Source organism: Pteronotus mesoamericanus, unplaced genomic scaffold (assembly GCF_021234165.1).
Source record: "Pteronotus mesoamericanus isolate MK-2021 breed Mesoamerican mustached bat unplaced genomic scaffold, CSHL_Meso_final contig_2, whole genome shotgun sequence".
NCBI lineage: Eukaryota > Metazoa > Chordata > Mammalia > Chiroptera > Mormoopidae > Pteronotus > Pteronotus mesoamericanus.
The window spans coordinates 26,913,021-26,939,824 of NW_026555084.1; the positions used below are offsets into that span (position 1 = coordinate 26,913,021).

Sequence of the window (26,804 nt, forward strand, 5' to 3'; positions counted from 1 at the left end):
GAAGCTGGCGGCCGCCACAGGCACCATTTTGGTGTCGGGCGGCCTGCTTCTGGCTGGTGGCCGGTGCAGTGGTTACAGGGCTCTTCAGGAGCCAAGCACCAGGCATTTCAGGTCATCTCGAGCTTTTTTGACCCCCAAGCCTTGAGCGGGGTTCCAGCAAACACACGTGGCCCTCTTTCCTCACGGGCTAGGTGGGGACTGGCTGCTGGCAGCACACTCTGCACCTGCTGGGTGCTTTATTCTTGGCCTGGAAGGCCCGGAAGCCTCCTCCTTCCAGTGCCCCGTCGCAAACCTTCCAAGCTCCTGCTAGCGATGCTACCCTACCTAGGGTTGCTGGGTAGAATACAGGATACCTTGTTAAATTTGAATTTCACAGGAATAATGAATAGGTTTTTATTGTAAGAGACATAACGGAATTCAAATGTAACTGAGTGCCCCCTCATTTTATTTGCTACCTCTGGCTGTCCTAATCCTACCCGTCTACTGAAGGCAGGAGGTTTCAACTGGTTTTGTAGACATAAGAAACGTCCAAACGTAGAGTTTATTTGAGCTATATTGACAATTGCCAGGAAGCAAAATCTCAACAGATGAAAAAAATGCTCTGGAGAATAGCAGTTTTGCAGCTTATTAATAAGGGGGTGGACCCTCCAAAAACTGGAATTATCATCTGGAGGGGCAGGCCCCTTGTAGCACAGGCTTCCCCTGCTAAGTGAGTGCTCCAGGAACCCATCTGTATTCATGCACCAGCTGGTGGTGTTGTGAGAGGCTACCTTCAGCTTCAGTAATTTTTTTTGTGAAGACTCAGTATGTTTGCTCATTTCGCGATGCGTGATTTATGAGCACATCTGTCCACACGTGCTTAGTGTTCAGCAGTTTTTGACCAAGAAAAGGCATGACCCTATTGCCCCATCAGCCCTATTCACCTGATCTTGCCCCTAGTAGCTTGTTTGTTTGTTTGTTTCCCCAGATGAAAAAAATCCTCAAAGGGAAACAGTCTGCTGATGTAGAAGACGGGGAAACAAAAAACAGTGGAAGCACTGAAAGGCATCAAAATAGATGAGTTCAAAAGCTGTTTTGACCAGTGGGAAAAAAATCTTAATAGGTATATTGCATCAAATGGAGAGTACTTTGAAGGTCAGTGAAGTTTAGACATGTAAGAATAAATACACAATTTTTTAATAAATAAATTTGGGGTTTGGGGAGTCCCCCCTCATATTTTTACACATTAAAATAAAAGGAAGGTTTACATGAAATTCATTGGTGGTAGATTAGGGAGTCAGGAGAAAGCAAAGCCAAGAAATGTGAGATTGGATCAAGAGTGAAAAGGAGAGACACATACTTTTCAGTTAACAATTAACACTTACAGCACAGAGAAGGTCTGTAGAAAACAAGATAACATGAGGGGGTTCTGTGGTCTCGTGCTCTGGTGCAGGGGGTGTGCCCTGAGTGGTCTTTTTCACTTAAGGTAAAGACTTTTGTCTAGAAAGATACAGGCCTAGGTTGTCACTAGTGGCCATGACCTGCTTTTAGTTAGTCATTTTTATGCTCAGACCATCCCATGTGGTTCCTTTCAGCCTGTGAGTTTGTAGGGCCCACCATGCTGGCCTCCCTTGAGCTTGCCAGGTTTAGTGTGTGGGTCCTGGAGGAGGTGAAGCCACCTAGAGCATCAAGCTGGGAAAGGGCAGAGAATGAAGGAAGCCTGGGTGTGGGGGAGGGATGTGCAACCGAGGAGCAGAGCTCTGCATCCCAGAACAAAGTCACGAGGGGGAACCTAAGAGAATATCCTCTGAGGAAATAAAAAGGATGACCCTCCTTGTCAGCCGGTGGGGAGAGGGCCTCCTGAAAAAGAGGAAAGCAAGTTTGGAGCAGCCAGTAGTGCTGAATCACGGTGGAGAGTGCAGCTTTCAAACTCGTTTTAAGAGGTTGAAAAAACAGAAGTAGATTTCAAAGATCTTTACCTCAAGGCATTAGTAAATATAACAATGTTAAGAAGAAGCTGGACTTTTTAAGTCATGGTGAATTCTGGCTCCAACATTTATAACAGTATATATGGTCATTCAGGTACGTAATTTTTCTCAAAGTTCGGTTTCTTCATCTGTAAAACTGGGATGAAATTATAGAGTTATACGGGTTATATGAGATATAACCTGATGAGTACAGTTACTAATGCATAGTAAGCACTTCAAAGTGGTAGCTGTTACTAGTTGGATGATATGATTCTAGTAAAGTAACCATAGTCCCCTTGCGCCCATCCCAGGTTGTTGGGCCAGAAAGATGCATCATCAATCTGACCCCGTGGATGACTCTTATATTCTAAATAGGCTGCCATGGCCCTGGCCACTGTGGCTTGGTTGGGTGGAGCATTGTCCCATAAACCTAAAGGTAGAAGGTTCGATTCCCAGTCAGGGCACACGCCTGGGTTGTTGGTTTGGTCTCCAGTCAGGGCCTGTAACGAGAGGGGCAACCAACTGATGTTTCTCTCCCTCTCTCCCTAAAATCAGTGAGCATGTCCTTGGGTGAGGTTTAAAGATAGATAGATGATAGATAAATAGGTAGATAGATAGATAGATGGATAGATAGATAGGCAGGCTGCATGGTTTTGCTCTAATAAATTCTCAAGCAAGTCCAGGAGTATCCGAGACAACGGACAACATGGGTGAAAGGGCCCACGGTTCTAGAGCTGATCTCTGCAGCCATCATTTGACTCCCACCCTCCCTCGCCCCCAACAGTGTAATAACAAACTTTTCCTTCTTTAACGTATTCTCTCCCTGTTCCCTCCTCCATACCCCATTAGAAGGCGCATGAAAAGCCAATAGAACAGAGAATTAAGGGGATTTAGGATTAATGAAAAGGAGGCTGATTTGACACATCTGGATACGCCAGCATGGATGCCCTATAGTTACTACTCCTTCCTTTTTACTGTGTCCTTTCCCTCCCCGTGCTTTTGGAGAGATACACTTGTAGATGTTAGAATTGTTGTTCAATGACTGCTCAATAAATGCAGTGAACAGGAGAGAATGCACTTTTGACTATCTCACCAGCAGGTGGCACATGCACTTATTTTTGGTAAGAAAATTGCCTTCAAGCTTGTCTTGAAACTGATTTTATTTTTGTGGGGTTTCTGGGGTTTTTTGGGGGGAGGTAACAGTTGACATCATCCTCTTTCTTCGGCTGAAATGAGTTCTATGCACCAACACCATTGGACCAGGGGTTGTTCATACAAGAGTCTGATAATGGTTGGCATTGTCATGCACAGCACACACCTGCACTCCTGGTGGTGTTTGTCCCCCTTGATAGGTTTGCCTAAATTATTTTAATGTGATGAATCACAAGGACCTTTCTTCTTTTTCTCTCTTCCTCCCTTCCTCATCAACAGACAAATATTTACTTTTACTTTGATCAGATGTGGCAAGGTGTACTTTCCAAAGGTTGCCACAATGCTATGCCCCATTCCACATGCTGTTCTACAAGTAATTTTGCCATTGCCCCATCAACAGGTGGAATCTAATTCCCCTCCCCTTGAATCTGGACGGGCCTGCAATTCCCACATAACCAAAAGAATGTAGCAGTTTATGAAGTGATCCTGTATGACTTCTGAGGCTACAGTACACAGCGTTATCCTTTTTGCTCAAAGGTTTGTATGGGAGCCCGGAATCACAAAGTAGTGGGACTGTGCAAAGGCTGCCAAACTTGGAGGAAGTTCAAACCACCTTGTGTAGAGGAGCCCTGACATGGCATGAAGAGAGATGCCCACCATCACCAGCTGGTCCCAGCCTTACCCAGTTCCAGCTTTAGCAACCACTGCATGGCTACTGCCTGCGAGACCAGAGCCAGAAACATCCAGCTGGAACTTCTCCCAAATTCCTGGCCTACAGAAACAGATTAAAAATGTGTTATTAGTTTCAAGAGGGCAGAGGAGTGAATGGAAGTCACACTGACCTTCTCCCAGGCCAATCTGGAATTACAACTAAATTGTGGATAAATCACCCGGAACAACCAACTGAACAATAGCGAGAGAGATGTCTTATAACCTCAGACAGACAGAAGATTCAGCTTCAACACAACCTGACTAGTAAGGAGTGAGGTGGAGACTCATGAAGGCTGGCTGGGCGCCCATGGGCGGCAGTGCCAGAGGGATACTTAAACGGCCAGTTGGATCCCCCTGAGAAGAGTGGGGTCTAAACCATAAGCAGGGACCCCCAGCCTACAGCACCAGAGCCCAAAAAGTATACAGATAACAGCCTGCTGCAAAAAGTGGCAGATTTGCTCTCTGCCAGAGGCTGGCATCTGGAGACGCAAGAGCCGTTTAAAGGGCCAACGCATAGATTTCTGTTTGCAGCCACTTACCCTGGGCTCTGGCAAAAGCAGGGGCAGAGTGAGCTAGAGATGCCTGAGGAGAGACTGGGGAAGGAGGCTTTGGAGAGAGAACTGAGAAAGTAGCTAGCGGGATTCCCAGTGCTGACTCATCCCCCATACGGCAGCAGCCATCTTGCTCAGTCAGACCACTTCCCTGAGCGTCAGCAGTGTAAGAAGACCCAATAGCCACACCCCCAGGAGGGATTCTGCCCTGCTCTATGTTGCTTAAGCCTGACTGCTGAATGCAGAGTGACTAGATTAATAACTGAAGGAGACAGCCACAGAGAATAGATTTCTGGAAGTCTCGAACAGACTGCCTAAGGTCAGACAGGGTCAACATCTGAGATCATCAGAGGCAGATCCAGAAAGAAAAAACGGTGGTAAATACTAGAGGCTACCGAGACAAAATCCACTGTGGTCTTATCCACGATTTGCGCTATTTTCTTTTCTACATAGCTCTTTAACGTCCATTTCAGGTCTATCAAGTTTGTGCATATTAAGTAATTAGAGTTTATACTAATAGTTTATTTCTCTCCTTTCTTATAATAGTCTTAATCTCTTTGCAGCCTTATTAATACTGGTTCATTTGCTGTTGATAGTGGGATTACAGGGGAGAGTTATTTATGCAGATGTGGGTTTGTTTCCTGGGCTTTGTGGTTTTCTTCTGGCAGCACCTGCACAAAAACACACAAGATGTGCTGGGCAGAGTGACCCTCAGCCAACCAGCTGGAGGATAGGACCCACCAAAGAATGACCAAACAACAATCAAAACCCAATTACTTCCAGAGAGTCAACATAAACAGCATAAAAGGCATCCAAAAAGCAGTCAAGTTCAGGAGATCAAGGAGACTGCACCACTGAACCTCACAAGCCTCCTACCATAGAAGTTCACACCACAAAGTCAGGAAGTCAAGACAGATCAATTTAAGAAGCAGAAGCAGAAAAGAAGAGTCTCACAAATAATGGGAAGACAAAGAAACACCCCCCCCCCCAATCAAAGGCAAAAGAGGAATCTCCAGACAGAGAACTAAATAAAATAGAGGCAAGTAAACTATCAGATACTGAGTTCAAAACAATGGTTATAAGGAAGCACGATGAGCTCAGTGAGCTCAGAGAGAATTACCAAAAACTACAGGCAAACTACGATGAACTTACTGCAAACTAAATCAGCATGAAAAAGGACATAGAAACTATCAACAAGAGGAAAGAGGAAATGAAGAATACAATTTCTGAATTGAAAAACACAGTAGAAGGAATCAAAAGTAGGTTAGATGAAGCAGAGGATCAAATCAGTGAGCTGGAGGACAAGGTAGGAAAAAACTTCCAGAATGAGCAAGAATATGAAAAAAGATTCAAAAAGAATGAAGAGGCGTTTAGGGAAATTCAGGATAACCTGAAACATAATAATATCTCTATAATAGGGATACCAGAAGGAGAAGAAGAGGAGCAAGGGATAGAGAACCTGTTTGAAAAATTAATGATGGAAAACTTCCCTAATTTGAGGAGAAAAAAATGTCACACAAGACCAGGAAACACAGAGGGTGCCATTCAAGAGGAACCAAAGAGGCCCATCCCAAGACACATCGTAATTAAAATGGCAAATATCAAAGACAAAGAGAGAATCCTAAAGGCAGCAAGGAAGAAACAGGTAGTAACATACAAGGGAGCCCTGGTATGGCTAGCAGCTGACTTCTCAACAGAAACACTACAAGCCAGAAGGGAATGGCAAGAAATATTCCAAGTAATGAAAAGCAAAGGCCTGCAACCAAGACTGCTCTACCCAGCAAGACTTTCAATTAAAATGGAAGACGAAATAAGGAATTTCTCAGACAAAAGAAGGCTAAAAGAATACACCTCCACCAAACCAGCACTGCAAGATATGCTAAAGGGACTGCTTTAAGAAGATGAAGAAAAAGACTGAGGAAGAGAGGAACACAGGTAGAAAGGGAAAAAATGAATATGTAGCTATCAATAATAACTTTAAATGTAAGTGGATTAAATGCTCCAATCAAGAGACATTGGGTGGCTGAATGGATTAGAAAACATGACCTGCACATATGCTGCCTACAAGAGACCCACCTCAGAACAAAGGACCTACACAGACTGAAAGTAAAGGGATGGAAAAAAATATTCCAAGCAAATGACAGGAAAAAAAAAGTCGGGGTAGCAATACTTATATCAGACAAAATAGATTTCAAAACAAAGGCCATAAAGAGACCCAGAAGGACACCTCATAATATTCAAAGGAAGAATCTATCAAGAAGATATAAACATTGTAAACCTATATGCACCCAACATAGGAGCACCCGAATATATAAAGAAAATCTTGGAGGACGTCAAGAAAGATATAGACAGCAACATGCCAATTGCAGGGGATATTAACACCCCACTGTCAACAATGGATAGATCTTCCAAACAAAATATCAACAAGGATATTGTGGAACTGAATGACACTTTAGATCAAATGGACTTAACTGATATATATATATAGAACCTTTCATCCCAAAGAAGAAAAACACACATTCTTTTCAAAGAATAAAACATTTTCAAAGATAGACCACATGATAGGACACAAAACAAGCCTCAACAAATTCAAGAAAATTGAAATCATAACAAGCATTTTCTCAAACCACAATGGCTTGACACTAGAAACCAACCTTAAGGAAAAAATTCAAAAACATTCAAAATCATGGAGACTGAATAGCATGCTATTAAACAATGAATGAGTCAATAATTGAATCAAAGAAGAAACCAAAAGTTTCTGGAAACAAACGAAAATGAACACACAACAGTCCAAAACCTATGGAACACAGCGAAGGCAGTCCTGAGAAGGAAGTTCATAGTAATTCAGGCCTGTCTGAAAAAGACAGAAACATTTCAAATAAACAGCCTAACTCTACATCATCAAGAACTGGAGAAACAACAACAAACAAAGCCCAGATGAGTAGAAGGAAGGAAATAATGAAGATCAGAGCAGAACTGAATGGCATAGAGACTAAAAGAACAATTTGAAGGATCAATAAATCCAGGCCAAGGTATCATTGGCAAATATATTTTCCCATAAGGTTGGTTCCCTTTTCATTTTGCTGATGTTTACTTTAACCATGCAGAAGCTTCTTATTTTGATGAAGTTCCATTTGTTTATTCTTTCCTTTATGTCCCTTGCTCTAGGGACATATTGGTGAAAACATTGCTGTGTGGAATATCTAAGTTTCCTGCCTATGTTCTCTAGGACTTTTATGGTGTTGCAACTTATATTTAAGTCTTTTATCCATCTCGAGACTATTTTTGTGTACGGTGTAAGTTGGTGGTCGAATTTCATTTTTTTGCATGTAGCTGTCCAGATCTCCCAACACCATTTGTTGAAGAGGCTACTTTTACTCCATTTTATGCTTCTGCCCCCTTTGTCAACTATTAATTGACCATAGAGCCATGGGTTTATTTCTGGGCTTTCTATTCTGTTCTATTGATCTATGTTTCTGTTCTTAGTACCAGTCTGTTTTAATTACAGTGGCCTCGTAATATAGTTTGATGTCAGGTATTGTGATCCCTGCTACTTTGTTCTTCTTTCTCAAAATTGCTGCAGCTATTTGGGGTTGTTTATGGTTCCATGTAAATTTTTGAAATGTTTGTTCGATATCTGTGAAATACGTCATTGGAATTTTAATAGGGATTGCATTGAATCTATAAATTGCTTTGGGTAGTATTGACATTTTGATTATGTTAATTCTTCCAATCCATGAACAGAGTATATCCTTCCATTTATTTGTGTCTTCCTTAATTTCTTTCTTCAGTGTTGTGTAGTTTTCTGAGTACAAGTCTTTTACCTCCTTAGTTAAGTTCATTACCATGTACTTTATTTGTCTTGTTGCTCTAGAAAATGGGATTTTTTCCCCTGATTTCTGGTTCTGTTATTTCATTGTTGGTATATAAAAATGCCTTCAATTTCTGAATATTGACTTTGTATCCCACTCTTTTGCCGAATTCACTTATTAGGTCAAGTAGTTTTTTGGTGGAGTCTATGGGGTTTTCTATGTACATTATCATGTCATCTGCAAACAATGACAGTTTTACTTCCTCCTTTCCAATTTGGATGCCTTTTATTTGTTTTTCTTGTCTGATCGCTGTGGTCAGGACTTCCAATACTGTGTTGAATAGAGGTGATGAAAGCGAACAAACTTGTCTCATTCCCAATCTTAGTAGGAATGTTTTAGTTTTTGCCTGTAGATGTTGGCTGTAGGTTTTTCATATATGGCCTTTATTATGTTGAGGTATGCCCCCTTTACTCACACTTTGCTGAGTGTTTTTTATCATAAATGTATGCTGTACCTTATCAAATGATTTTTCTGCATCTATTGATCATGCGATTTTTGTCTTTCCTTTTGTTTATGTGATGTATTATGTTTATTGACTTGTGAATATTGAATCATCCTTGCATCCCTGGGATGGATCCCACTTGATTGTGGTGGATGATATTTGTAGTGTATTGCTGGATGCAGTTCGCCAATATTTTGTTGAGGACTTTAGTGTCTATGTTCATCAGTGAAAGGGATGATAAACTATAGGCCTGTAGTTTTCTTTCTTTGTTGTGTCTTTATCTCGTTTTGGTTTTATCTGGCCTCATAAAAAGAGGCCAGCATCATCCTAATCTTCCCTCTTCTTGGAATTTTTGGATTAGTCTGAGGACAGGGGTTAGCTCTTCCTTAAATGTTTTGTAAAATTCTCCTGTAAAAGTGTCTGGTCCACAGCTTTTGTGTGCCAGGGGTTTTTTGATTACTGCTTCAATTTCACCAGCAGATATCGGTCTGTTCAGGCTTTCTGCTTCTTATTCATTCAGTGTTGGAAGGTTATGTTTTTCTACAAATATTTCTATTTCACCCAGATTTTCAAATTTCTTGGCATATAATTGTTCATAGTAATTTCTTACAATCCTTTGTATTTCTGTGGTACCAGTTGTAATTTCTCCTCTTTCATTTCTGATATTATTTATTTGTGTCCTCTCCCTTTTTTTCTGATGAGCCTGCTTAAAGACTTGCCAATTTTGTTTATCTTTTCAAAGAACCGAAGGGAGGGTAACGGGGAAAAGGAGATGCGTCAAGTCAAGGAACATGTGTAAAGGACCCATGGACAAAGCCAAAGTGGGGAAGGATTGAGGGTGGGAGGTGGCGGTGGGTGGGGCAGGGGAAAGTGGTGGCAGGAAAATGGAAACAAATATATTTGAACAATAAAAAAATTTTTTTAAACAGAGAAAATGTGCTGTTGTTTTACATAATTATGGTTTGAGTGGTTTCTAATAGAATAGATAACTTTATTTTGTATGAAATACCTTTAATCTGAAGAAAATATTTCAATGAATTTAATAAATCAATACTTTGGACATATATTCATATAGTTTTATTCCAAGCTCCCTTCCCATTCTTGTCATTTTAATGTTATATTTTGATGGACTTAAGTTGACCCAATGCACTCATTACAGTTTCATTAATAATAGGTATTCTCTGTAGTAATAACAAAAGGAATTTAACCTGAGCTCCTTCAATAATTCAGTATCATCCCAGATATTTACTTGAAGAGAGTTGTGTCCTGAAACACAGGGCAGATCAGAGCAATGTAGAGTAGCTGAGGAAACTACTACCTGCCTGAAACAAATACAAAATAATATTGAATGTAAACTGTAATTGAAAAATTTTTTTAAAAGTACAATTTAAAAAAAACTGCTACCTAATATAATCATGACTATAAACCTCAACTGTAATAGGAGACCTCTACATTTCTAATGTTGGTACTAAGCCCTTGGCATTTGTTTTCACTCAGATGGTTTTCTCCAAAAGATATCATTCCTGTTTGACTTGTTAGGAAATTGAAGCACAGAGAAAATGGCTTGGTGTCCCATGGGGAGTTTCTGACAGAGCTGGGGTTAAAATACCAGTCAGAATCCAAGGCTTTTTACATTATAGTATACAATCAGTAACTCATTTCAAATGATATCACACTGTTCATTAATACTGTTGTAATAGCTTGTGTAAGTAAATATTAGATTTAAATAAATTAATTGTATTTAGAAGATAATGAGAAAGCTCCCGTTGGGAGGGGTTTGAGATTCAGGAGAGAGGATACTGTCTGAGAATTGGGGAAAGGGATCCCTAGAAGGAAAAACCCGACACAGAGAAATACCTCCTCCATTGGACTAGGAGAAAAGGATGGATGCAGATAAGCTATTTTCTCTGTGAAGAAGAAGAGCAAGCCCGCGCTGGTACACAAGTTTCTAAGGAGTGGAGAGTGGAAATGTGAAATAGCCTAAATGAAGAGCATGGGAGCTAAGCCTGCGAAAGGACTTCCTGGTAGTGCTGGGGATGCAGCTGTGGTTGCAAAGCAATTTATAGTGGGGAATGGCACAGTGAAGCACTTTTCTACAATAGCAGTTAGCAGCCATGGGGTTAATAGTAGCCAGAATTAGCCCAGAGTTAGTGTTTTGCCAGGCTTGTGTGATGGAAAGACCAGGAGTCAAATTAGTTGAAAATTATGATACTGGCTAATGTTTGTCAGTATAGTTGAGTCTTAACATTATTTTTAAAGGAAAAGTTCAAGAGTTGGTCATTTCTTAGGCTCATGAGTACTGGGTATAACCTAACAATCATTATAATCAGTGTGTTAGTTATCTATTGCTGCAGAACAAATTACCCCAAAACTTTGTCTGGAAACTAACAATCATTTATTATCCTACATCATTTCTGTGGGCTAGGAGTTCAGCAGTGGCCTAGCTGGGTGATTCTGTTTGCAATCAAGATGCTGGCTAGGGCTACCGTCAACTAAAGGCTTAACTGAGGCTAAAAGATCCGCTTCCAAGGTGGCAAGCTGACACTGACTGTTGGCAGATGCGCTCTTAACCATGTCGATCTCTCCATAGGACTGTTGGTGTGTTTGTAACACAACAGATGGTTTTCCCTAGACCAAGTGAGCCAAGAAAACCTGCAATATTTTGTATGGCCCCGTCTCAGAAATCACTCCTTATTTCTGCAATATCCTATTGGTTACACAATGGAGGAGAAGACTATCCAAGGACATAAATACCAGGAAGTGAGGATCATTATGAGACATACAGGAGGCTGCCTTATCACAACTGATTAATAAGATTTGGCTACCTATATTAACACTTGATGATGTCATAAATAACATGAAAATAACATTGAAGAAACCCTACCCAAGCTATTACCTTATGGTCAATTACCTACTTATCTAATATGTTCTTCCTCCCCTTTTCAATTCATTGAATCTGACTTTTTTGTTTGTTTGTTTGTTTGTTGAGAAGCACTTGTGCTTACAACAGGATTTCAGAAGTTGTTTATGAGGTGCAAAATCCTAAAATAATGAAGAAATTCCTAAATTATGATTGTTTACTGTTGGACAATGTATCCAATGTAGCATTTGAAGACACTGATTGACTAATCCTACCTTCAAAATATTAAAGCTGACATCAAAATGACAACTATAAAAAGGGCAACAGGCCATATATATCTTTTGTTCTTAAACCAGTGCATGCAGTTGTCAAGAAGGAAGACAAATCATTCAAGTGTTGTCAGTACCGTTATAGCCAAGCTTTCCCAGTAAGAATACCTGCATCAACTGATGGTCCTCTTCTTACCTCGCTCCATCCCCACCCCAGATAACCTTCAGATTACTTAAAGGCTGACAGAGTAGCTCATGATATTGCCTGGTGTTCGATACCAAAATTCCCAAATCAATGGGAAAACTTTACAAACTTAAAAACTGAGCATTTGTTTTCATTTTAAGATACATTGTTAAAAGACGTTTTTAAAAAAAAATTTATTTTTAGAGAGATGGGAAGGGAGGAAGGGAGAGAGGGAAACATCCATGCAGGAGACAAACATCCATTGGTTGCCTCTCATAAGCCCCCAGCTGGGGACTCAGCCCACAACCCAGGCATGTGCCCTGACTGGAAATTGAACCAGTGACCTTTTGGTTTGCAGGCCTGTGCTCAACCTACTGAGCCACACCAGCCAGGGCTAAAAGACCTTTTTGAATGTATAACAAAAACTAAAATTATCATACTAACATATGCCAAGTGCTGAGTTAAGTATTTTGGTTATATATTCCATAAAGTTCTTAAAATATCCTTGTCATAGATATGTTACACATCTAAAAAATAAAGAAAATAGCCCTGGCCGGCGTGCCTTGGTTGGAGTACCATGTTGTAGACCAAAAGGTTGTCTGACCTTCATTCAATTCAATTGAATTGTCAATGTCTGACTCAGGCATTCAATTCCTGGTCAGAGCATATGCCCAGGTGGCAGGTTTGATCCCTGGTCAGAGTTGTCAGAAAGACAACCGATGCCTCTTTCTCACATTGATGTTTCTCTCTCTTTCCCTCTCTCTCTTAGTAATGAAAAAATGTCCTCAGGTGAGAATAAATAAAATAGTAATTTGTCTAAGGCCCCACATTAAATGACGTATCTTGAACTTGAACCCCAGCCCAAACTTTTTGTCAGTATCCCAAACTACCCACATATATTACTCTCATTTAATTCTCTACAAACCCATTCCTGAAATTTAGAAAAATTAAGCAACAACTTGAGAAAGGTCATAATCTAGTGAGTGCGCAGGGACTCAAATCTAGGTCCACCTCTAAATCCAATGTATTTTGCTACAAACATAGAAAAGTAACATATTACAAGTATCGAATTAAGATTAACCCAATAGGCCACTGAAATATGAGGTGTCCTGGAAGACGTTTACCCAGCATTCAATTTATCTATTCAGAACCAGGATTCAAACATTTGACAAAGGCTAGATCAACAATATCTAGCTTCATGTAAGCAACTGCAACAAAAATATTACTTTACCAACTGCCATGAAAAGAATAAGCCTTTATCCAAGTGCTTCTTGTTTTCGTTGGAGAGCTGCCGTGGGGTGCCGTGGGGTGCCGTGGCAGGGAGGGAAAGAAAGAAAAGGGCTTGGAGGATGCTCTATCAGAGCAGGACACTGGATGGTAAGATGTCCGTGTGCAGGGAAGGACTATTAATTTGAAAACAAAATGAATATGCTTAACGGTATCTCACACTTCTAATGTCTGCTCAGAGGGATACTCTAGAATCAGTTTACTAGGAACTCCTCAGACTGGAATATAGCACATCAAACTAGTGCCTTTTTGTTTTCTTTGCTTTCCTTCCTTCTCCCACCTTTCTTTAAATATCCTTTGTTTACAAAAAAAATTTTTTTCTAATGTGTCTAATTTTTTAATCTAAGAGTTCTTTCAAATCGTTTTTGTATTTTGTAAGACAGTGATTTTTTAAAAGTGGAGGACATTTCTTCTAAACCCCATACGCCCTAAAATTCAAGACAGCTTCCTAAATTGCCTTGCTAAATCATAAGACCTTCTTGTGAGTCTAGGAAATTTTGTCTTACTGGCATTATGTCAAAATAATTAAGGAGCCAAATTGGCTCCTGCTAGCCAAAGATGGAACAATTTGAGCATAAGAATGAATACTTTCAATAGCCAGAGATACATTACATTAGAATCCATGAGTTCATACTGATAGAAAAAAAATATTTAAGTAATCCATCCTTTGGAAGATGCTGGAGAACCAACTCTATTCAGAAAATTGGTAGAGAAAGGAAAGAATCGGGAATTTATGTTTCTGACAAGGATTATTTCAGAGTAACCAAATATTTGATGAGAGGAAGGTTTTTAGTATAGAAACATTTGACCTAATTGATAATGAAACAAATAAAATTAAAAATTGCAATTTTGCAACCCCTAATATAATAATCAGTGACTAGTCTTGTAGGCCAAGATCATCAAAGGTTACAGTGATGGTTAATTTTATGAGTAAATTAGACTGGGCTAAAGGATGCCCCAATAGCTGGTAAAACATTGTTTCTGGGTGTGTCTTTGCGGATGTCTCAAAATCCAACACCCATTACTGATTAAAAAAAAAAAATCTCAAAAGACTAGAATCAAAAGGAAATATCCTCAATCTGTTAAAGGGCATCTGCTATAAACATATATCTAATATCATACTTAATAAGGAAAGACTGAATGCTTCCCCTTAATGTCAGGAAAAGGCAATGACATCCATTTTGACTACTTCTATTTAACATGCTATTGATGGGTCTAGCCAGTGCAACAAGCAATAAAGAGAAACTGAAGGTGTATAGTTTGGAAAGAAAGGACAATTGTTTTTTTTAGACAGATGACATGATCTTGTTCCTAGAAAATTCCATGGCAACTACCAAAAATACTACCAGAAAAAGTGATTTTAGCAAGGTTGCCAGATACAAGATCAATAGACAAAAATGGACTGTATTTCTAAATACTCACAACAAACAATACCAAAGTGAAATAAAGCAAGCAATTCCATTCACAATTATCATAAAAAATTAATACCTAGGAATTATTCCAACAAAAGAAATGCAAGTTCTGTATACTGAAAACTATTAAACACTGCTGACTGAAATAAAACCTAAATAGATGGACAGATGTATCATGGTCATGGGTTGGAACATTATGATGGCATGTCTGCAAATTGATATAATACCATCTCTGACACAATCATAGAGGTTTTGTAGAAACTGACAAACTTATCCAGGAATTTATATGGAAACACAAAGACTGAAATATCCAAAACAATTTTGAGGGAAAAAGCCAAAAACCCCAACTTACACCAATTACCTAATTTTCAAACTTATAAAACTACAGAAATTGAGACAGTGTAGTATTGCATATAGATCAGTGAGGTAGGCAAGCAAGTCCAGATATAAAACTACACATTATGTTGGTCAACTGATTTTCAATAAACATGCCCAGGTACTTCAGTGGGGCATAAATTGGTCAGCCATATAAAATATAATGAACTGTGTATTTATATTGGTTGAGATTTTTTGATATGTAAATTATGCTTCAATAAAGATACAAATTATTTTTACAATTATGAGACAAGTTTTAACACTGTATACTTGATATTTAGGAATTATTACTCTTTAAAATAATAGTATCATGCTTATGTGTTTTAGAGTCTTTAGTTTTAGATATATGTGTTAAAATACTTTAGGATGACATGACTTGGAAAATTTTGCCTCAAAATAATTGAAGGGGGCAAAGCAGATGGGCAAAAAAGAGAAAGATCTTGAACTTTTTAATTACTAAAGCTTGGTGATGGTCATATGGAGGGTCATTACACTCTATATTTACTAAGTTTTGTATGTTTGAAATTTCCAAAGTAAACAAAATTTTCAGAAATTTCACAAAGTTGTTTTTTGTGGGGAGGGCTGTTTTTGTGACCCTCCTGTACTCAAAAAAATCATGATCAGTTTCAGTTGCCAGCCATTCTGAACAGGGCATACTGAGGATAACACAGCGCAGTTCTTACTGTTTCTTCTTCATGTAACACAGGTACAACATATGTAGCTCCCAAAATGAGTTAAAAGCCAGCGTTATCACAATAACCATTTTTTCTTGCCAAATTCATCTAAAAAGTAGCCTACAGGTTAGGACTAGGCAGATGGACTGTAGACTGGTTCTGTGCTAAAATTAATTAGCTAATTTGAGAGATAACATGTTAAAATGTCAATTCAGAATGAATAAAAATTGGCATCACATTGTCTGAATTCTATATATTAAGGCATTTGTTTTCCCCTATGGTTTCCTTGAGGGTAGAGACTATGTGTTATTCAGTATGTGAGCTGCCACACTGTAGAGCAGGTGCTCAAAAGTTACTAAAGTTGACTTTATTAGGCTAGCTGAAAGCTTGGGAAAATGATTAAAATAGTTTTTTTTTTTACTTAAAGCACAATCCAAGAAAAAATATAAGATCCATGGTTATAAAAAAACTTACCATCCCCCTACTTAAAGAAATAAAGTAGTAAACAAGTTGGTTTTAAAGTAATGACTTTATTAATAAATATACATCCATATGATGATGTAGATACAAATCATGAACACTACTCCATTCCCATACACATAATTGCACACGAGTAGCTCAAGTTCATGGACATAAAAACATACACAGTATCTATTCAGACTTTTTACAGCAGAGGACAGCGTGCTTCTATCAGTTAATTGGTAACTATTTTCTCCATAATTATCTGTGGAAAAAGGAAAGTGTGAAACTTAAGAGTCAAAGTGGTCTGATTACTATAAATCACACACTTGATTTACTACAGCATTAAATTTTCCAAAAATTAAATACATTATATGTGAGAGCACAGATTTATCTACTTGGAGGTGAAGGGGGGAAAATAAAGGAAAGATTTAGATACATCCTAGAGTTTAATAGGTATAAGTCAGCTATAATAAAAACAGAAACCTAACAGCATTAAAATATTTTATGTCCAAGGAAAAATGTTTTCAACAACTGCTGTGTATTCTTTTACTATAAAGGGATCATAAAATTTTACTGCATATAGAGACAATGACTGACAAAAGTAGCAGTTATCGTCAACATCCCCTGAATTATTCTTTTATTAAAGCTTCTTAGAATATAAAAGAGGTGTGGTTTTTTTTCTCCTTTAGCTCACACTGGTTTTTCTTACACTGGATGGATTACTTTTAATGTAATAAATGGATTCAGATAATTTTTCCCTACTAAACTGAAACTATTATTTCATGAAAATATACATGTAAATTTACACAACCTTCAGTTTGGAATGAATATTGCTCTTATTACTTTAACAGATGTTTCTTTTAAAAAGTAAATAAAAATATAAGAATTTTTTAATCTAATTGAAACACTGATTTAAAAAATGTCCCCAAATATTAAAAATTAAGCCAATACTTTTCTTCAAACACAACATGCCAGTATTTTTTTAATATCCAGTGCAAAACTCCAAAGACAGTATCAAAATCATCCCATACTAAAGATTAGTTATGCAAGGTTATATTTGTCAAAGATGAAAATTTCATCTGCATTAGCTCATTGGTTAATATAAGAATAATAAATAAGGCATGTTAAAATATTTAAAAGACAAAAGTTAAGCAAACTTATTTGAACAGCAGATCATTTTCTGACCAACAGTTTTAATATAGAATAGTGAAACCTATTTTGTGAAGAAGAGAATTACACAATATAAAATTAGCAATTCACCTTTAAAGGAACAATCATACAGTGGGAAGAAAGTCCAGTTCTCCCCAAGTGATTATATTAAAGTATAGGCATTTGTTTAACATGCTATTTCAGTGTTTATCATGACAAGAGACAGTGTTACAAAAGATGCACAATGTAGTCTTTAGATTATAGACAAGTAAAAATATTTTATATTTTAAGACTTCGTGTTATTACGTAGATGTGTCTTTTTTAAAATTTAATCTTTATTGTATTTTTGTCCCCTACCATTTAGACCCCTTATACCCCCTCCCCCCATAAATGTGTCTTTCTCTTCAGCATGGCACCAATAAACTGTTCACAAGGAGAAAAGGAAGTAGGATCAGGAGAGGCTCATCAGCACATAGATCTGATACTCCATTTAACTGCTGACATGAAGAGAAAACTCAGCTTTCTAAACGATGTCATCCATTCACTCCCTTTTCTTCCTGGGACATAGCTCCTGATACTAATAAACACTGTTATGAACATACTTCCTTTAATTGATTTCACCGTTTCATTAAACATGTATAAAAAATTCAGTATACAATAATACACCTGCTTTACCTTCTGACACACCGCACAGCACCACTGAGTAGATGTGCTGGAGGACGAGGAAAAGGGGAGTGAAAGAACGTAGATAAGGCAGGGGGGAAAGGGAAGGTTTTGTATAACAAAATCAGGAATTAAACAAACTGAAAGGGCAATGTCAAATGGACATACTAAAAAACACAACATGCAACCAAATTTACAGTAGAACATTTACTTAAACAACTGTTTTCAGGAACTCAAAAGAGGATTTCTAAGCAGTCAGATGCTGAACATCATCTTGAAAAATAGGTAAATGACAGATACATCGTAAAAATGGATAAATACATGAATAAAGATGTAAGCATTTGTGTGCGTCAGAAGTTATACTGCTTTTAGTAAATTATTAAAATTTTGTATTTTAAGCTTCTGCAAAAAGAAACTCTTGTAGCAATTTAGCTGCCAGAATGTTGCAACTGATTTTGTAGTCATCAAACATTGTTTGCTATGATTTGTGCAAAGTTAAAATTGTTGAGGTCACTGTCTTAGATGCCAGTGCACACACAGCTCCCACATACAATGCAACACTTCTTAGTGTAAAGAGCAGCATAAAATCGAGCTCATTGTGTCAGGCATCACTGGAACACCTGAAGGCTTGCTGCTTTTTTCCTGATAAAAAGGTATGAAAAATGACATACATTTGCAATCAGAGTCTGCACTAACTGAGAGCAAGCCCAAACAACACAATATGCGCCTTTTTAAACTTTTAATTATTTTTAAAGTTTCTGGGCCCTGCAAATCTACATTATAATCTCCAAGGCATTTTAAATGGCAAACACATACACTGTAACTTCAAAGTTCAGTGGAATTTTTTTCAAATCCAAAGTTTGTAATAGTTTATTTAGAACAAACTCAGAATAACTAAAATGTGTATTAAAAAGGATATTACTTTCAGAAAGGGGTCAAGAGAAATTTCCTTCTGCCCCTACTATACGTATCTACCCAATACTTTTTTCTTTTCTATCTACCTTGCTTCTAAAGCAAACACTGTTGGAAAAAAATCTGGTGGGGAGCAGGGGGTAAAGGGGTCTCACTGGAGCCACAATCGGATTTTTAATTAAACTAACCAACACATTTTTTAACATGTTTCATGCATAGGTAGATTCCTATATATTTCTTAATATTTGTGTTCTGACAGTCAGAAAACTGCTTTTTTTGTTTGTATCGGTTTTATAGCCTACCATTCAGTTTGTGTCCAAACCTGAAACCACAGTAAGTTCTAATGCAACGGGACAATTTCTCAGAAAAAAACTAAAAACATTCTGAATAAATGAGTAACAATAATAAATGTTTTAAGCACAATGCTTTGAAACTGAGTATATGAAAGACAAACTGTAGTGAATATAGCTCCATGCAAACCTTAAGAATGTTTCTTTTTCTATTATATTACATAAGCTATTCTCAGAACACATCATATTTCCCCAATAATGTAATGTGCAGTTTTTATTAAAAAGTTTATTTTTTTTGTAAATATGAATTGTTTGCAGTGTTTGGTATATATGCTCTTAGGCGATTAAAAAATATACAACCTATCATTGCTGAAAAGGAAACACTAAATAATTCCTTTTGGAACAATGGTTAAATCAATTAATGCCATTTAGATCAATAAATAAGAAGCTGCCAAAACCTAGAACATTAAAAATAAAAATTTTAACATCTAAAGTCTATGTAAATGCCAAAGCATACAAATGTCTGTGTCTTGTCTCATGAAAACACGTTACAAAATTTCACAGCCATACTTCAAACAATCCTGAATCATTAGTTTGCTTTGTTCCATCAACTAAAAATACCTTAGATATTATCTTTATTATATTGTAGGCTTACTTCACAAACTAATAGGTATAATGGTTTCAGTTGTTTAGCACATGAAGCATCTATTTAGAATAGCCCAAAAGTAGTAATGAAATATGAGACATAACCATACTCTAAAGGAAAAACAAAAATGATTTAGTTAGGTGTTACAGTTGAACCTATGTACAAATTCAATGCCACTGCTCATGCCCTGAGTGCATCTGTCAGCATATGGCGGTTTTTGAGCAAAAGCAGGGGGTAAAAAAACACCCAAACAAACAGGAAAACAAATGTGGAAAGTCCAGGCCATAAAACCATGTATGTTCAAAATAAAACCAAGAAGCTTTGGGATTATTCACAATCTTCCTTTAAACCTGGCCCTCCTTTCCTGCCTCTTTCACTCATTGGGTGGCTTGACTTCGCTGCTGGTTTCCTCTACCCCGTGAACTGCTCTGCCATGCATCATAGGGTAAGGAAAAGCAGCAGTGCCACAGCCATAACCAAGATCGGCAAGACGGGACAGAGCTTTAATGCTACCCGGGGGTCTCCCTGGGCTGACTTTGTATCCCGCAGCTTTGGTTGTACCCAAAGGTCTGCCTGGACTTGTCTTAAATCCAGCCGCTTTGGTGGTTCCCAGGGGTCTGCCTGTGCTGGTCCGGTATCCAGCTGATTTGGTGGTTCCAGAAGGCCGGCCACGCTTACCAGATCGATTGAGATTTTTCTTTTTCTTCAGTTCATCTTTTATCTCTATGCTTCTGCCACTTGTAGTCTGCAAGTGTGTTTCATTTAATGGGTCTTGCCTCTGACAAGCCATTGGTTTGTGGCTGACTGTGTGGCTATATTTGCTTTGCTGGGAGGAATATATGTCAAACTGATCAGCAGCTCTCATGGCATCTTCACTGAGGCAAGAAGGCTTGCCAGGCCCACAGAAAGCGGGATTACTGCTGGCAACAGGATGCATCATTTTCTACCAAAAATAAAATACAAATATGCATAAATATATATACACAAATATATATCTGTATGACAGCATTCAGTGGGAAAACAGTCTGCCTTCCAACAACTATGCAGGCTACCTAAAATTAGACTTAACAGACAGGACTCCAGACCACTTATAAACAAACGCACATCAGCAGATTCAAAGATACTTGTTTTTCTCAATTTAGCCCTGGCTGGTGTGGCTCAGTGGATTGAGTGCCAGCCTGAGAACCACAGGGTTGCAGGTTCGATTCCCAGTCTAGGGCACATGCCTGGGTTGCAGGCCAGATCCCCAGAGGGGGCTGCACAAGAGGCAACCACACACTGATGTTTCTCTCCCTCTAACCCTTCCCTTCTCTAAAAATAAATAAATATAACCTTTTAAAAAAAAATCACAGGTAAAGACAAATGCCATATAAACTCAACAACAATACTGCTTTAGTAGCTATAATATTCTCTGCTTAGAAAACAAAAAGGTGTGTGTGTGTATATATATATAAAAAATAAATCTGTTATATTCTGTAGGAATATGTTCTATATTCCTATATACTCTGTATTCTCTTTTCTTTTAGATCACTAAACCCCAAAAGGATAACAGTAAAGACAAGGACTATTATTAACATGATTCTTTTTTTGTTTGCCTAACATTCTTAGAATGTCTCCCTTTGGCTTTTTATTGTATTTCTCACATGTATATTTCTGATCTAGCCACAGTTTCCACAATGTGGACACTCACTCATTATTATTATTTATACAGAATCCTGAATGTATGTTACACTTTACAAAAGATGGAATGTACCAAACAAAGAACACAATCTCTTGGCCTAATGTCTTGCCTCCCTTCAAACTACTCTATTCAAACTGGAGGAAGTATCGATATAAAGAGTAAACAAAGGTTTCCATTAGCTAAATGAGTGAACATTTACACAAAAATCGAGACTTATACTAGAAAAGTAAGGGTAACAACCGTAAAAAAATATTTTCTATTTTGAAGGTATTATTATCAAGACTAAAAATTGAATGTACAACATTGCTTTCTCCCTTGATCATAAATATGATGTGGATCTTTTTCCCTTATAAGAGCCCTGTGACAATAGTCCAAAGTCTCTGTTTTGTCTGTGAGAGCAACCCTGTGATTTTTTTCCCTGTTTATAAAGGTTGTATTACCACCATCACTGTAACAAGGCCAGGCCTAAGAAGCTGTATCATTAAAACACACAGAAAATGAAGAGTTTACAAAAAAGATAAATATATGGGTTCCAATTCAGGATTAGAAAGAGAATCTCAAATGTATATGAAGGCTTAGCCCCAAGTTGTTAGATCTATTTCCTTATAACCTTACTACATGCAAAATTGCACCAAAACCTCACAAAAGCAGTTACTCCCAGAGGCAAAGAACAGATAATTAATGGGAGTCAAAACCACTGTAAATCTATTTCAGTTTATAAAGGCAAAAGGAAATGGGAATCAAGTCACAGAACTGAAGTCTGTTAAAATTACTAAATATTTGCTAAGAATCAACAGACACAGAGCTGTTGTTCCACTGGCTTAAACTATTAACTATCGAGGAAAAACATCAACACTGAGAAGCTACCTGTTTATGGTAGAAGCCTTATAGACTTCAGAACATAAAACAAGACTGAGCTAAACACAAATATTAAAAGGTATAATTCTTCACTCATTCCCCAGGGATACAATGAGAACTAGGTTATTAATTATCACTAGCTCAAATTCTCATTTCAGATGAGAAATAAGGAGAGATCATCAAAGTGTGTTCAAAATGTATTAATAATTAGCTGAAAATTATCAGTTTTTGAGCATTTTCCATGTGTCAGGTAATAAGCCTGACACTGTGCACATTACCTGATTTAATCATCACCACAACTCTATGAGGAACATACTATTATTAACGGTTTTACAGAAACTGAAGCAGACTTTAGCAAATTCCCAGGGTCACATATTAGGAAATGGTAAAGCCAAATACAAATCCAGATAACCTGCCTTCAGAACCAACAAAATCAGTATAGTATAAAACTATATCAGGGTTTCTCACTAGTAGCACTGTTACTTGGGTCAGGTAATTCTTTGTTGTGGAGGGTTGTCCTCTGCATTGCAAGGTGCTTAGCAGCATCCATGGCTTCTACACATAGATGTTATTAGCTACACCCTCCTCTTTGTCCTCCCAATTTCTGACAACCAACAACTTCTCCAGACACTGCCACATATTCCCTGGGAGACAAAATCCATCCCCTACAATGAGAATCACTCAGCTATACTAAAATGAAAATACAGGACTCAATTTAAAATATTCCTATTTAAGTTTTTATTTACCTCTTTAGTCCTTACCTATTCAAACATTCACAAAACCTTTCTGTTGATAACACCTATAAAGTGAAATAGATTTGCTTTCCAAATTGAAGAAAAGCCAAAATTGGAATTTGTGCAGGAACCAACCACATTCTTCTCCCCTTCAAGTTACAAACCAATTGAGAATATGCACAGGCATGAAACAGGAATCAAAACACTAGTTTATTTCCAATAAAGATGGAATAGAGGCCAATTACAAATACAAAGAGAAACATACTCAGACTTCTGAGAGCAGAATATTGCAAGAGAAAAAGTGACTGCTTTTTCAATTTTATTTTTCAGAAAACACCTTTCTGGAAAGCGCTAGTAAAAAGAGGCAGAAAGGTTAAATTCTCTTCCACAGGAAACACTGCCAGTAAATGGAGAAAATTTTTTTCCCTATAATTTGTTTCACAGCTTTATAATAGTTCATGCCTTTTAAGTTCTTATCACTAACTTACTAACACCTTCCCTCTGGACCTTACTTCCCTTAACTTCATATTCTCTTAATATATCAAAACATTTACCATCTATTAGCACTCAGGATATATAGAGTCTCAACTTACATTTATGTTAGAAGTTTGTTTTATTTGAAAATTTTTATAAGAATCTATTTCACCCAAACTAATGACATATACCGGAAAGTGAGATCTCAAATGCTCCCACGTTAACATTAGGCTTTTGGAGGCAAGGTGCTGTTAAACATCCTTTACTCAGATACCAACCAACATTGGGGAGAAAAAAAACAACACACCATAAAAAAGTAGCCCTGCTGACTGGTGTAGCTCAGCTGGTTGGGAGTCTTCCTGCAAAGTAAAAGGCCTCAGGTTGGACGGGAAGATGCCTGGCCTGCAAGTTCTGTCCCCCTCCTCCCTGGGGCTTGGGAGAGGCATCAGATCCGTGTTTCTCTCCCTCTCCTCTCCTCTCTCTAAAAATAAACAGATAAAATCTTTAAAAAAAAAACTTTCCCAATTAAAAAAGGTAGTCCTCAATTAATAAAAAAGTACCCTTCCCCAATTCCTTTAATCTTTTCCAGAAATTTATGCATTTAGTTTGTATTATGTTAATTTACTTCTGACAAAGCTCACATCTACTGAGGACCAATCCGATGCAAAACACTATTCTAAGCACTAATACACAAAATAGGAGTAAAGCTGTTTATTCCAACAGAAAGACAATAACATACTGACCTAAAGAACATTTCTAAAGGGCAGTCTTTTGTATGTTCTGTATTTTCCTTCCCTGCTACTGCCAAGAAATCAGCACAGTGTTTTCTTATTCCATAACTAAGTAACAAGCTGGGCAAGAAATTTATTTTAAGTTACCCATGTAAATAGTTATCTAAAAAAAGAAACATAGCTAAAACCAATTCTTTTCTACTTTCAGATTTCAACCTGTTAAGGTGCGAATCAGCACCATTAGATCCTTGTTTGCATAAACTATTTATATGTAAGTATACGCAGGCCGTATCTGTATATACAGGCATTAATCCTACACTTAATAATGCTTCCCTACTCCCACTTCAGGGCTTGCCAGCTCACTCTTCTTTCTTGAAAGGCTCTCCCCATACTACAGCACAGAGTTTACTGAAAGTACGCAGAGCACATTTCACAAGTCGGAATTAATGCCACGATTCTAGAAAGCTGGGACTTAATGAAAGCCAAGAGTTACAGAACAGACTGTGTGGATTACCAACAGTTAATTATCTATTAAAATAGTTCACTAAAAATAAGGGAGCCAACTAAGAGCTTCTATATATTTTAACTATGACTAAATTAGATTTTTTAAAGCATACACTAAATTTTGCCGTCCCTGGAGTTGTTTTACGGTGTGTTTAGCCCCTAAAGTCCTTTGGTGAGCTGTTCTTCGTGAAATAATTCCTTTCCGTTCTTTTGAGGGGTGGCAGTCATTACTGCCAGCATCAAGAACTATATTTTTAGTAACTTTCAAAACATTCATGAAGCTTTCTAAACACAGAGAAAGTCTTCCTTTCAAGAATTCCAAGTTCCGCTCTCTTCCAAAGATCCAACATCCCACAATTCTCAGAGATTTATTTCAGGTCACTTGGCTTCGAACAATTGTATAGAATCACACACGAATTTTTAACTCTACATGAAAAGTCCATTTGTGACTCACCCACCTCAATCACCCAGAAAGTCCATGCAGCAAAGACCAAGCAAATGCCAAGAGCTCGGCGTCCTGCCCACCACGGAAAGTTTTGACACTAGGACAGAGCGTATAACGGCCTCCTTTGTCTTCTTTCCACTCCTTAATTGCGCCCCACGGCGCAGTTTCCCCGCTGCCAGAATCCTTAGCTGACAGGAGGCCTTTAGAAACGTAGTACCTGTTGTGCCTGAAAGCGATTATTAACGTATCGGCAATAACAACTTCGCAGACCATACACGCCCACACTAGAAAAAGGGCTGCGTACCCTCCATAATCAAAACCCCTCGCCCGCTGTGCGTGCACCCGGAGTTGTGCAAGCTGTAGAAGTCCACAGGCCACTCCACCGAGACGTCCCCGTCGAAGGAGGGCTGGTGATTCTGACCTCTGAGAGAAAAGAAAGGATGACCCTCCCGCCCGCCGCAAAGGAATTTCCCCCCAATAATGGCTCCAAGCCGAGGGAACAGCAGACTACGTCCGGGGCCCCTCCTCTCGCTCCGGGCTAGGCCAGAGCTCCTCCTCAGGCGCGGGTCCGAGCCCTCGTCTCGCCAAGCTGGCAGGGCCCCGTTCTCGCCACCTCCTAGCCTTCTCCACGAGAGCCCGCGGCCCTCACTCTACTCCCAGCCGAGCTGACAACTCCCCGCGCGTCCACCTACCTCAGCCGCTAGTTGCCCACCCCTCAGCGCGCCCAGGGGCTGCCCATCGGCCGCGAACCTCACGCTGGCAATGCTCCCTCCCAAGCCCGCCGCCTCTGCACTGCAGAGAAGAGCCTAAGGCAGAGTGGCAGACAGCTAGGGCGGCGGCAGCGAGGTGGAGGATGGCCGCCGACTCCGGCCACGGCCAGAGCTCAGGGTCCTGCCCCGGACGCCGGAGGAAGAGGCCGATACAGCCCCGTACTGCGAGGGGGCGGGGTGGGGCGTGCGCGAGCTCGCTAGGGTCGCGCACGCGCACGCGCACGCACATCGCGAGATCCAATCTCCCGCCGACGACCAGCAAGCCAGCTCGGGGAAGGCAACGAGGAAGTCCTGATGCGCTTGCGCGTCGTAGGGACCGGCAGGAGGCGGGGCTTAGACTCGAGCTTCTCAGGGTCGAGTTCAGGCTGTGGGTTGCAGCTGTATTGGAGGAGCCCGCCAAAAAGAAAGTAACTCCCTTACGTGAGTTGCGTTTCACCCCAATTCTGTGATGCTTAAACTACTACCGACCCCATTTCTCAGGATACAGGATTAAGAAATGGGGACAAGATTTGAATCGAACAGTTCCGTTCCAGCTTTTAAGCGCTGTTGGCACAAAGATTTATTTTCTTTTTGTGCTAGGTGCTGCGCCAAGCCTATTAAAAGGACTCAGCCTCTGCCCTTTAGCTGCTTATGGGTGGGTAGAGTGAGACCTCCACCTGCAAACAAAATAGAGGTATCCAAATAGGTGGTGTTTAGACCCTCAGGTCTAGGATTATGTGAAAATGAAATGCTTCATTTTGTGGGACACCT

At 38.9% G+C, this 26,804-nt stretch overlaps 1 protein-coding gene across 6 annotated transcripts; it reads right to left on the reverse strand.

The window, feature by feature from the left end:
* Nucleotides 1–16,286: 16,286 nt before the first annotated feature.
* On the reverse strand, nt 16,287–26,234 carry CUNH5orf24 (chromosome unknown C5orf24 homolog). Of its 6 annotated transcripts, none has more exons than XM_054568441.1 (3): nt 25,977–26,234; nt 25,298–25,510; nt 16,287–20,800 (listed from the first exon to the last, which is right to left on the reverse strand). In XM_054568441.1, the coding sequence occupies exon 3, from the start codon at nt 20,795–20,797 to the stop codon at nt 20,231–20,233; it is 567 nt and encodes a 188-aa protein (XP_054424416.1). In that variant the 5' UTR covers nt 20,798–20,800; nt 25,298–25,510; nt 25,977–26,234; the 3' UTR covers nt 16,287–20,230. The 6 variants fall into 6 exon arrangements, with proteins under 6 accessions (XP_054424416.1, XP_054424417.1, XP_054424419.1 ...); XM_054568442.1 differs by lacking the exon at nt 25,977–26,234 and adding an exon at nt 25,589–25,764; XM_054568444.1 differs by lacking the exon at nt 25,298–25,510 and having other exon boundaries at nt 26,035–26,234.
* Between the last annotated feature and the right edge of the window lie 570 nt (nt 26,235–26,804).